The sequence below is a fragment of the Falco peregrinus genome, chromosome 4 (assembly GCF_023634155.1).
Source record: "Falco peregrinus isolate bFalPer1 chromosome 4, bFalPer1.pri, whole genome shotgun sequence".
NCBI classification, from domain to species: Eukaryota; Metazoa; Chordata; class Aves; order Falconiformes; family Falconidae; genus Falco; species Falco peregrinus.
In genome coordinates, this window is record NC_073724.1 from 100159287 (window position 1) to 100172248 (window position 12962).

The following is a 12962-nucleotide window of genomic DNA, read 5'->3' on the forward strand; positions in this document are numbered from 1 at the left end:
GCTCTTGAGCCCTGAAAAGAGGCTAGATCTCCGAGAGCAGCTTCAGAGGAGGAAGAAGGTTGCTTGACACAGCGATGTGTTTGTACATAATAGCAAGGAAGGAATGAGGAAGGATGATGCTTCTGAGCGTTCCTTTTGCCAGGGAGAAGAATTACATGAAACCACGTGTTCTGAGGGTTCTCCTGGTGCGAGTAGATTTGCTTGTCTCTGCTTTTTATAAGTTGCATATTTCTTCCAGTGGTCCTTTCAAAGGAGAGATTGATAAGTGAAATGCCAAAACAGTTTAAAAAAAGACTTTGCCTACCTTCTTTTGTTAAACATCTCTGTACAGTATGCTATTGTTTATTTAAAAAATATATCCCAGACTTGACTGTCTTGATATGCAGCCCTGCTTAGAGTGTCTGACTTTGTTCTACATAATCCCAGCTATGTAGATCTGATTAGACTAATATAAAAAAAACCTATAGGGAGGCCAAGAGCTCAACTATACCATAATTCCTTTCAATGATATTTCTGTGTTTTTTGAGTTAGGAAGTTCAGTAACTGTCCTTGCCAGTGAATGGTTATTTCAGTGTCTGTTGTGCCTATAATAGTTATGTATTCAGCCTTAATGATTCCATTTCTAGCTTGAGTTCCCAAAACAGTTTTGCTTGAAGAATAAGGAAAAGCTAAGGATAAACGTGATTACCCTTCTTTCAAGAGGATTTTTATGCCATCTTGCTCTTCAAGTTCTTGTTCACCTTTGGTGTGAATCTGGGTTCTGGTTGAGTGCTTGCCCGTGGGAGCCATAGGGCTGAAGCTGGAGATGGGAAACTTAATATTTCTTTTGGGGCATTGTGGGGTCTTAAATTATTACTGTTATCTCACTTGATCTCAGATGCACTAAACACATATGAGAATTCATTGGCTAGAACAGGACTTAATAGTCATCACTGTGACTTATGAAAGCAAGTTGTGTGTGGTTTTTTTTGTTGTTGTTTTTTTGTTTTTTTTTTGTAATAGCAACAGGAAGAGAATGTCAGTGATTGTTCGAACTCCAGCAGGACAGCTACGTCTCTACTGCAAAGGGGCTGTAAGTAATTATGCTACCTAATGGAGAGCTAACACTACCAGTTATTTCAACAGCTGTGGCTGATGCTGGCATTTCATGACCTGTTTGCTTTCTGTTTAGGACTAAGTGATTTAAGACATCTGTCACTCCTCTGACTTCTTGCAGGCAGGAAGATTGCTAGCCTTTTTACTACCCAATTGAAATCCTGAAACAAATGGGAGCAGTACCCTTCAATTGAGTAAAGTCAGGATTTCACCCAGCTGTGCACCAGCAGTTCAGGAATTAAACTAAATGCTGTTGTCTGAATCTGCAATACTAAAATCTGTTCAAGTGGTTGGCTCTTGATCTGGCTCCCTTGTGTCTCTACACCTGCTATTTGTCGTCATCACTTGCACTGTGTTGTGCTTATGTCTTCACTGACAAGAGCAATAACTTAACAAAGTACAAAGGCTGCAAAACTAGGATTGGCCACAACCAGAGTAGTTATAATTTCAATGGAAAACTAGAGGTGGCTTTTTCCAATGGGGAAAATAACTTCTCACTCCTTTAAGGGTCTGGTTTACTGGAAATTGTCCTGACACATAGGTATAGTTGCACTGCTCTATTGCTACAGTTTAACTACCCTAATTTAGTAAAGATGTGCTGGCTTCATGCTGGTGTGGTAGGAGTGATTTAAGTTCACTGTCATTGTGTGGTATTTCCAAGTTGTATGTCTAATAGGACTGCATGGATTTGCAATTGTTTTGTGGCTCATGCTATGCCAGAGTTCATGTTGTTTTGGAGTGTCGTACGGGAAGGGATGCAGAACAGGAGAGTTTGTAGTAAGATTTCATGCTGTCTTCCATATGAGCAGGCTCAGATGTCTAACAGAGCAAAACGGTTGTAGTAATTAGTGTAATCTGGTGTTCTGTCTTGTATGTTCTGCTGCATCCACTGCTCAAACTAAGTTTATTGCCTATTCTGCATGAACTCTTCCACATTCTGATCGTAGTCATCTGTCACATCGGTAATAAATTGTATTATATGCCTGCTGATCAGTGACAGTTGTAGGCCTGCTTACTTGGTTTAAGAGTACAAATTTGAGCAAAAGTAGGGTTTCTGTAATTTATATGTGTGTAGCAACTTGTTTTGATAGTTGCAAAAGAAAATCCAGACACTAGAGAGATGTAGGTGATGGTGCTGTGTTTTGATTGTGGCTATTTTCAGGGCCTTTTCAGTTGCCCTTCTAGTGATGAAGAAAGTTGCTGCAGGAGGAAGGCTATTTCTGGGAGAATTTTGTGGTAGAACCTGATCAGTGTTCTTGCTTCCTGTTTAAGATCAATGGGAATACTTTCTAGTAGGGGTTGCAACAAGCTTTTCTGCATGGGACTACAATGTGTACTGAATAAGACCAGACGGTTATATCCTCTGATATATGTATCTATGATCAACGTATTTCCTTATTAATTCAGAAAGGAGTGTTCTGTGCTGTCCCATAACGGTGACCCCTGCATGGAAAGAGGGGAGGGCAGAGTGTACTTATGTCCCCATTATTTAAAATGGATGCAGTATCTCTCCCACTGAGCTCTGTCCAGATTACTTAAACCAGAGTCCCTAAAACCGGAATGTATTACTTGTGTATATAGTCTTTGGGTTCTGATATTACCAAGTCCACTCAGGTTACTTCACTTGAGCTTGTAAATACACAAATGGAAACTTTTTATGTAGACTTACTCTGTTGTAATGAATTTGGTTTTAATAGGATAATGTCATTTTTGAGAGGCTTTCAAAAGATTCCCAGTATATGGAACAAACACTGTGCCATCTTGAATACTTCGCAACAGAAGGTAAGAGAAACATCAGGTCATGAGAATTCAGTTTATCAAATTACTTGCAGTGTTCTGCACTGTCTGCATTACCAAATAAGACTGTATGAAGGTAAATTAAGATGTGGTGCATAATCAGTCAATTAACAACTCTAGGGCAGCTTCAAGCCTAAGGAAGTTTGTGCCCCGCTTCTGTATGATTTTAGTAGGGAAGTGGAATTTAGACAGAAAAGATAGGGTTCTGTGTGCCCATGGTGAAGGGAAAGGGTGTGAGTTGTGGTGCCCAGAGTACTGCAATTACATTGGTGTTAGAGGTGGGTTTATCAGTGCAAAAGTCAGATGACAAGAGTCCCTGGTTTTATGAGGCAGAGTGATAACCTGAACGTGCTGAGAATCCTGGAAGACCAAGACATCAAAGATGATCTGAAACTGTCTGTAAGGCTTTTGACTGATCTAACACCTCTGTTCACAGGGAAGTACTTGCCTTTGTTCCCTCTTCTGCAGTAGCATAAGATATTTGTATTATAGTAAAGCCGTGAACCAGTGGCTTTCTTCCTAAATCTGAAAATATATTCAGCTTCTGGGAAAAAAAACCACAAACCAAAACAACAACAAAAACCCCACTCCAACAAAACTACTCTTTTTGCAGGCTCCCACATTCGTGGTAATGAAACTCTTGTGTTCTGTGGCACACGCTCCTTTCTGCTTAACTTGTGCCGGGAGGGGTGTGGGGAAATCCATACTTGTGTATGTTAACGTTTTTTCAGTGGTCTAACAATATAGTTTTCCAACTTCATGGGCCCTGTTCTCTTCTGTGCATGTGACTCCCGTTATTAATGCGAGTTACGTGCATACACCGAAGAAAGAAACGGTCTAAAAGGCAACGTGGGCTGTGCAGTATGTTTGACAAAGTAATACCTTTAATCACAATAGGTAGGCAGTTCTTTCATTTGATCTTTTTGATACAATACTTGAAACCCAAACTTGCTTTCATATTTAAACTAAAAAAAGATTACACTTTTATTGCTCCGGTATGACTAGATTGCAATACTGAAAATGAAGAAGTTTGTGACCATTAGGGTATCTTGATTTTCAGCAGCATTGTAACCTAAATGAGCCAGACCTTTGTTCTACATTTGTGAAAACAGAAATGCTTTAAAATTGTACAGGGAGATTTTCTGGAATCCAGAGCTTTAACAGTGTGCATTCAAAGCTTCTGTTGATCCAGTGACATATTTAGAATTTAGCATTCATTAGCTAATTCATAACATCAATGATTTGCTGATACTCAGTGTAGTTTTACTGTGTCTAATGGCTGTTTTTTGTAGGTCTGAGGACTTTGTGCATTGCTTATGCGGATCTGTCAGAAAACTCTTACAGGGAGTGGCTGAATGTCTACAATGAAAGCAGTACGGTTCTGAAAGATAGAACTCAGAAGCTGGAGGAATGCTATGAGATCATTGAAAAGGTAAGACACACTTTTTTGATGACCAGATACAGAATCCCTTACCTGTGTCTCTTCCCATGGAGTTTGGGCTTTGTACAGTAAAACAAAGTGTTCATTTCATTCACGAGAAACTGAAAAAGTAGTTGTAGATGACAACCTGCTCAGTCCATAGACCTCTCAAGTTTTAATGCAGAAATCTGAGACAAACTTGCATATAAAAGGTCGTTGCTACTTACAAACACTTATTGCATTCTTTGTCGTGCTCCCTTGTGTAAGGTTGATGTAACTTAAAAAAATGTATAAAACAGTGTATCTCAACAAGTACCCATAGTACTAACATATTAAGAGAAATTTATTCCTTCTTATACGGCACTCACAGTTCAAGTTTTCTGAAGGCTGTTCTAGACATGGTAGAAAAAACAAACTGCTCACTGAGGCCTCTAGTCACATGGACTGAAAAAAGGTGAAAAACTGCCCTCCACGTGAACTGCAGAACTCATAATTCTGGAAGGGGAAAGTAGATGTCCAAGAACCAGTGTGAAACTGTAGTTCCACACTAAATGAAATATTAAAATGTCAACAGTAGGGGCCGGTATTTCTTAGATACTTGTTGGTCTTGCTGCTTTGGGTGATGCTGGTAATCACTCTTCTCACCTACACTTGCTCATGCTCTTTTCCCTTGCTCCAGTTATTTCACTCTGATTTTATTTAGTGCTTTCTTTAAAACAGTCTTTCAATTTCAGTTTCTTTATTAATAAATACTAACAATGCAACTGAAGTTCTGGAGCACTGTTGGTTATTTAAGTTAGTTGGGGCAGAAGACAAAAGGAGGTAAAAACTAGGATGGGAGCAACTTTAACAGGATACAGAAAAACTCCAAGAACTCTTTGATAACTAAAGATGGGTGTTGCTTTTCAAGCTAATGCTTGAAGTTGTCTTTTGTGTTGGTTGGTCAGTAACAGTGCAGTTACTTAATCATTGATTCTGTAGGTTTGCATAGTTCTTTTCAGCGTTCTGCTTCCTCTGCTGTTCTGTTTTTACTGAGGTGAGGAAGTAGCATGACTTGATTCTCTTACTTCCCAAAATGTTTTCTCAAACCTTAGATAATTTTTGGCCATCTGCCTTCTGTCTCTTTTTACATTTTACTATCTTGAAAAAAGGGGACTTGAGTGGGTTGTAGAATTGTGGTTTCAGATTTAGTGGCATGTTGGTCGGAAATATCCACTGTATTCTGTTCTCCTTAATGTTTGCTTGCTGGTCATACCAAGGAGCAGGAACTGCACTCGAAACTTTTTTCTTAGATGTGGTATTTCCCAGGTTAAACTCTGGTCTATAGGCACTTCTTTGCAGATAATAAACTTGCTTGTGGCTGTAACAGAAAATATAATATATTTTAACAGGCCAATTTTGTTTCACTTGAGCCTTCCATGAAAAAAACAGTAAGAAGAGTGGGAGAGCTGCTTTGTCAGTCTGAAGGTTGAGGTCACTGGATCATAGTACTGGTGTACATGTGGAAAAAAACTTGAGGTGGCTTCCTTCCCTGCCTGTGCACCAGCTGAGAGGGCTTCAGCAGGCGCAATAGTAACTCAGTAGCATGGCCATGCTGAATCCAGTGCTGTTGTGTTTAACTGCTTAACAAGTGATTTTGGGAATGAAAGATCATCTGTGATAGTACACTTGGATTGCATTTGTAACATTCAAACGTTAGCATCAGTAGGACTAATGTTTCATCAGGAGGCCATAGGGCGCTAAAGCAAATGACTTGGTTGAATTGATCTACTGCCTTTACCAGCTGAATATCTTGTAACAAAACTTAAACTTTGTCCAGACCTGTAACTAATGCCAGCTTACACCTGTATGAATCACAACTTCCCTTTGTTAATTATGCATGCATAGACAGATACAAGCAGGAGCTGTTCTAATGCCCTCTTCACAGAATGGTCTGGGTTGGAAGGGACCTTCAAGATCACCTAGTCCCACCCCCCTGCCATGGGCAGGGACACCTCCCACCAGACCAGGCTGCTCACAGCCCCATCCAGCCTGGCCTTGAGCACTGCCAGGGATGGGGCAGCCACAGCTGCTCTGGGCAGCCTGGGCCAGGGCCTCAAGGCCCTTGTTGTAATAAAAATTCTTCCTTTATAACCAATATAAACCTATTCTCTTTGAGCTAACAACCATTTCCCCTTCTCGTGCCACTGCAGGCCTTAGTAAATGGTCTTTCTCTAGCTTTCTTGTAAGCCCCCTTTTATATGTAGAAGGGCCACAATAAGGTTCCCTGGAGCCTTGTCTTATCCAGGCTGGACAATACCAGCGGTCCTAACTACTTCTGTTCAATTCATCTGTTCTCACTTGTTTTGAATCATTATAATTCCAACAAAGAATAGAAGCTGTTACTTTTTCAGTGCAAGTTCTGAAATGATACAGTATGACTAAACTTAATTTATATAAAGATATTAAAGTTAAAATTTATGTATAGTCTAAAAAAATCATTAAAATGTTTTTGAATTTAACATCTTCTGAGTAGATGGTGCCTTTTGACAGGGTGTATTTCTTAGGTATTTTTGTCTGCCTGACCTTTTTTTGTTTCTGTAATGCGGCCAAATCTTTTCAAGCAGTTGTTTTAGAATTGCCTAAGAATATGACTGATTCTGTAGTATTAAATTTGTTGCATGAGACGTGTTTTTCTGGCAGACATGTCTATGTAGACTAGAGATACTTGGACTGATTAATGTTCATACCACTTGTATTACATAAATGTAGTGATTATATCCATAAATAGTTGAAATAATTTTTGCTTTGAGTGATTGTATCCAGTCTGTATGTACACTTCATGGGAGAGAGATTAGTTTAAATGATGTGATGCCAGGTGACTTGCATTTTGTGAGCTTAAGAAACATATAAACTGTAACTGCTCATGTTGCTATGGTTTACTGAATGCTCTAGTACATTCATTCATCCATAGGCTAGCTTTGGAGTTGTGTAACGTGAATTAATGGATCTTGAAACACTGTCATCTTTCTGATCAGAAACACTCTCTTCCATTTGGTACCTCTTGAAATGTGAATTGTATGCAGAAGAAGTAGAATAGGCACACCAAAAACTTACTGTAGTGTATATTGCTTGTCAAAATGCTGTATTGGCAATGAAATGCAACATGCTGTCTTTAATTCCTTTTTGACTGTGTTCCAAACAGAGGTTTATCTTAAGAAAACAATCCTTCAAATTCTTTTTTCCAGGACTTACTGCTTCTTGGAGCTACAGCCATTGAAGATCGCCTGCAAGCAGGTGTTCCAGAAACAATAGCCACACTAATGAAGGCAGAAATTAAGATATGGATTCTGACTGGTGACAAACAGGAAACAGCTCTCAATATAGGTATCAGTCTCTGGTTACTCTTAATGTGTTCAGTATGTAGCAGGTTACATGCTAGATCTGCTGTGTGGGGTTTTAAAGTAAATCAGGCCTGCTTCTCACAGAACCGTTCTTTCATAGCAGGCAGGCATGTGGTAGCCTTCACTTTGGAGGACATGGGGTTTTGGAGTAAAGTCTTTACTCTGTCAGGCTAAGTTCAGGTGTTCTTTTAAGGCAAAAGGGAATGCTGCTGCGCTTGGTTAAGTGCAATTCTTTTTCGTGCTGAGAGAAGTACTTCTGTGTTCTTAGAAAACCAGAGAGTTCAATCAGACTCATCTTTCAGTCATACTGTGCATTATATCAAACTATTTTACAGCTTTTTTTCTGTTCTTACTGACTTCCTTTAGTTCTAGACTTTCACGCAGTTTGGGATATGATGTGAAATATGGTAATACAAAGCATATAGTTTACAACTTCTTGCAGAACTTCTCTGTGAAAGTACAGGTGAATAACTGCTCCTGCTGTCACCTTATGGCACGTTTGTTGGTCAAGTAAGTTGTGCTTGTTAGTAGAAATGTGTTGCTGCTATTGAGTGTATGGATAGTTTAATATGGGTTCTTTTATCGAGGCAGAACATGGATATCTTTGTCTCAAGCTTTTTGATGCATCTTAACTTGTAAACTAAGCTCTTTGTAATGCAAAATAAAATATCTTGCAGTGATGTGAAAAACACACAGAAACAGGTGTGCTTGGGTACTGATATAATAGAACGGTAACCTACTTAAGACATAGGTATTTTATCTGGTTACCTGTTTTTGCAGTATAAAACAGGAGAGTTTTTAGTGCTGTAAGTTTAGGTTTGCTATTGGGAGCAGCCCTTAAACATCACATTGACTTTTAGGGCGTAAATGTATCTGATAAAGCAGTCTGTATACCCAACTCCATTTGTTACTTGTCAAATACAATTTTACAGTAAGGCAGAGCTGAACTGAAGGTGCACACTGTAATTTCAGTCCTGTAGCAACTAGATGTTGTGCTCTGTAACACGCTATCATTAGGCTTGCATTGAATACGCCACATGAGTAGGTCTATTCAAAACTCAAATCCTTAAGGCTTTTTTTCACTGTGGATGCTTGTAAGGTGGGCAGCCTGGGTGGTAATGCCTTGTGCTGTCACAGAATGCTGCTGCGCTTGAAATGCGGATTTGTGAGCTATGCCTACGCTGCCATTATGCCATAGCCCTTCACACACCATTAGTAGCCTCCTAGGAGAGTGGCTATCCAGGTCTTAATTGAGTACTAGAGACTTAATAAAGGAACAGGTCCTGATATAAGCACACCCCTGCTACGACATCATCTGTCTCCCAAATAGAGTATCCTTGGAAACAGTGCCAAGATGCTCTTGTGATAGTTTTTGATGGTTTTTCTCAGTGTAACTCATAAATATGCCTGGAGATGGAAAGAGGCAGAGTGGCACTCTAGTGACCTGACATCTCTTAGAGTGACACATTTTGTTTCTTCTGTCTAGAAAGCTCTGCTTATCTGCCCTGTCTCTAGTGTGTCTATGTAAAGTGCCATCCACAATTGCATTCAGGTTTGCAGATTAGTCTGTTCAGATGTATTAGGTGTAGCTTAAGGGGATCCTTAACAGCATAGGTTGCTTTCTGTTGAAGGAGCTATTTCTTCAGTCATCTCAAGATCATGTTGACCTAAAGATTCTCTAACTATAGGGAGAATGTGACCCGTGAAGCTTTTCATACGTAGAACTGCATGCAGATGCATCTGGGTGTATTTCAGGCTCCTCTTGGCAGAACTGTGATGGTCTGTAACTGAGCTTACATTACCTTTAGCAAAACTTGGGGCATTTGCTATTTTTATCTGGTTTTTAAGTTTTTCTGTTTTGATTGGTGTAGTGGAATTCCAGAATGTAGTCTTAACTGGCTAGAATTTCTGCTTACTTGCCAAAACTGAATCAAGTTCCATGTATTTCTATGTTGAATCTGGTACCAAGAGATGAAATAACTTGAATTGATAAGACATCCCCTTATTCCTAATAAAATTTTATGTAGACAGTGGATTTAAATGCTAGTGATCTGGTTTGAATCACTATCTGCACATTTTGCTTTCTTTAAAAGTAGTAGTCAGCTTGAGGAGGGAAGTATCATCCTCTGACAAATTAAAAAAAAAAAGGCGCTACAGATATGTGCATAAATACCTGACATAAGTGATATACTGACAGCAGCTAGCCTGAACACAAGTAAATTTGCTTTACACCAATTGCTTATTCTGAAGGCTGTGAAGGAGACTAACTTCCAGCTTGTCTCTAAAATTTTTTGTATTTATGGTAGCAACTCGTAAGGGAGACACTTATTCTTTTCAACTTCTAAATTATCACTTTTAGCGTACAATTTTGTAGTAAAACTCAAACTTAATTAGCTTCATGTTCAAGTGGGCTTGAAAGTAAAATATGTGGCAGTCTTCCAGTTGTATGTAACCTATTAAAAATGTAATAAACATAAAATTTAAAACACAGTCCACATGTACACTTTATGCTTCCAGTGCAAATGTGCTATCTGGGGACTAAAAACTATTTTCATGCTCTCATTGTGTGGGAAGGTTATGCTTATGTATTCTTGCTTGCTGTATGGATATGCATATGTGTCGAGGTATATTTGAGCTCTTAGCAGCTGCCCCAAGGAGTTGGAGTGCTTTGTTCTTCTAACTTCATATTGATTTAGTGGCCTTCAGAATTTGTATGTCTGTCTCTTGCTTTCTCAACTTCTCTGAAGAATAATGATTGACTTTGCTGTGGGGTGATTGTATGCCTTCCACTGAGCCATGTGCCAGCTGATAGTTCAGCAGGTGAGGAGGGTGTTCCTGATGATGAGCTTTAAATACTGATCAACCATTTGAACTTTCTACCTATAGAAAATATGAGTACCAGGTTTAGAAATGTCTCTGAGTGTGACATATGGTCTTCGGTTTTTATCAGCTGAAACTATACTTACTGTCTGCAAACAGTTCTAGAAGGTTTAACAGTGTTCTTGTAGTCTTATCCTTCTCTTAAAACAATCTCCAGACTCTGGACTTGTCTTGCCTTTCAATGGGGCAAAAAACCCCCATGACGGATCTCTCTTTACTACCATCCTGGTGCTCAGCAGCCTCCCAGAAAATCAGTATTGATGTATTTCCAGACAGTTAATGATTGTTTTCTGGGAATGGGAACTTGGTGTTTACTGAACTGCATCTCTCCCTTCAACAAGGAACCAATCTCTACAGTTGAGCTGAAGTGCTCTCACTGTATGTATTCATAGCTGTGAGCACTGCCTTCAAGTCATAGAACCATAGAAGGGTTTGGGTAGGAAGGGACCTTTGAGCATCTGGCCCAATCCTCCTGCCATGGGCAGGGACATCTTTACTAGACCAGGTTGCTCAAAGCCCCATGCAACCTGGCCTTGAATGCTTCTAGGGATGGGGCATCCACCAGTCTCACCACCACATCATAATTTTTTTTCCTTATTTCCAGTCTAAACATATCCTCTTTCAGTTAAAACCCATTGCCCCTTGACTTGCCACTACAGGTCTTGGTGAAGTCTTTCTCAGGCTTCCTTATAAGCCCCCTTTATATACTGAAGGCTCTCCCCAGAGTCTCCTTTTTCCAGGCTGGACAACTTGAACTCTTTGCCTTTTTGCTTAGGAAACGTGTTCCAGCCCTCTGATTGCTTTTGTGGCCCTCCTCTGGACCTGCTCTAACAGGTCCGTGTCTGTCTTGTGCTGGGGGCCCCAGAGCTGGATGCAGCACCCCCGGTGGGGTCTAAGGTCCAACCAATCATAGAATCATTTAGGTTGGAAAAGACCTTTAGGATTATCAGATCCAACTGGTAACCCAGGACTACAAAGTCCACCACTAAACCATGCCTCTAAGCACCACTTCTGCATGGTTTTTTTTAAATGCTTCCAGGGATGGTGATTAAACCACCTCCCTGGGCAGCCAAGTTCCAATGCTTGACCACCCTTTTGGTGAATAGTTTTTTCTGAATATCCAATCTAAACTTCCCATGGCACAACTTGAGGCTGCTTTGTCTTGTCTCTTTCATCTACCAGCATCCCCAGGCACTTAAGTAGAGCTGCTCTGAATCTGTTCATCACCCAGTTGGTACTGATATTTGGGATTGCTGCAGCATAGATGTAGAACCTTGCACTTGGTCTTGCTGAACTTCATGAGATTGTCATGGGCCTGCTCTTTGAGCCTGTCAAGGTCCCTCTGGATGGCATCCCTTCCCTCTAGCATATCAACTACACCATTCAGCTTGGTGTGGTTTGCAGACTTGCTGAGAGTGCGCTCAGTCCTACTGTCACTGGAGAAGATATTAAATGGTATTGGTCCCAGGACTGACCCCTAAGGGAGACTTAATGGTTTCCACTTGGACATGGAGCTGTTGACTGTAACTCCTTGGATGCAGCCATCCAGCTAATACCTTACACATCTGAGAGTTCATCTGTCAAACCCATATCTTTCCAATTTAGAGGTGAGAATACTTCATTTAAATGGAAAAATAATAATAAATCATAGCTCAACATTAAGAGAGCTGAAGCATACTTATATCCCTGTGTGAAGTTTGAGCAGGGCCATATGTGCCCTTTCTAAACAAAAAAAATAATCATTCTTGCTGCAGATGCTGGATTCTGGTATGCCTGCAGAATGAATGTGCCTGTGTACTATAGTCTTGAACTCAGATTCAAGCAATCTTTTTTTTTCCAGGACATTTGAAGGGAAATCAGCCCTAATAATATCTGATATATCTGCCTCGTGGACTTTTAGTTAGACTTTTAAAGAGCTAGACAGCAAATTACAGGTGTGGATTGACATTTTATACCTGGCTTTGAACCAGCAGTTGATCTTGCTTTAGTGGAAAGCATTGACAAAAATATGCCATGATCCTAGAGATTGTATTTTTTGTTTGCCATTTTAGTACTGCCAATAATAACTATTCTTAATACTAGTATAAAACTTTAAGATAAGACTTCAGATGTCACTTGTTACAGTTACCAGTTTGTTTTATGGTAGCACTAGATTTTAACATCTTCATAGTCCTGAAATTTTATGTAGTATATAGATCTCCTATAAATCTGTTTTAGGCTTGATTATATCATCCTACTCCAATCTTTCCTTTGTGCTTAATGTGTTGACAAGACGCAAAATTGCAGGATCAGTTCTTCTGATTCCATGACTTCCAAGATGCACAGCAGAGCAACTCTCTTTTCCACAGTTGTTTTTTTTTCAGCTTTACTTGTCAAGTGGCATTGTG

The 12962-nt window shown here is 39.8% G+C and overlaps 1 protein-coding gene across 4 annotated transcripts in view; it reads left to right on the forward strand.

The window, feature by feature from the left end:
- Positions 1 to 12962, forward strand: part of ATP8A2 (ATPase phospholipid transporting 8A2) — a 349978-nt gene that overhangs the window by 91357 nt on the left and 245659 nt on the right. For all 4 annotated transcript variants that reach the window (XM_055802562.1, XM_055802564.1, XM_055802565.1 and 1 more), the window contains 4 exons: positions 1003 to 1072; positions 2793 to 2877; positions 4185 to 4324; positions 7540 to 7678. In XM_055802562.1, the coding sequence (XP_055658537.1) occupies positions 1003 to 1072; positions 2793 to 2877; positions 4185 to 4324; positions 7540 to 7678 (434 nt within the window). The remainder of the gene's footprint in view (positions 1 to 1002; positions 1073 to 2792; positions 2878 to 4184; positions 4325 to 7539; positions 7679 to 12962) is intronic.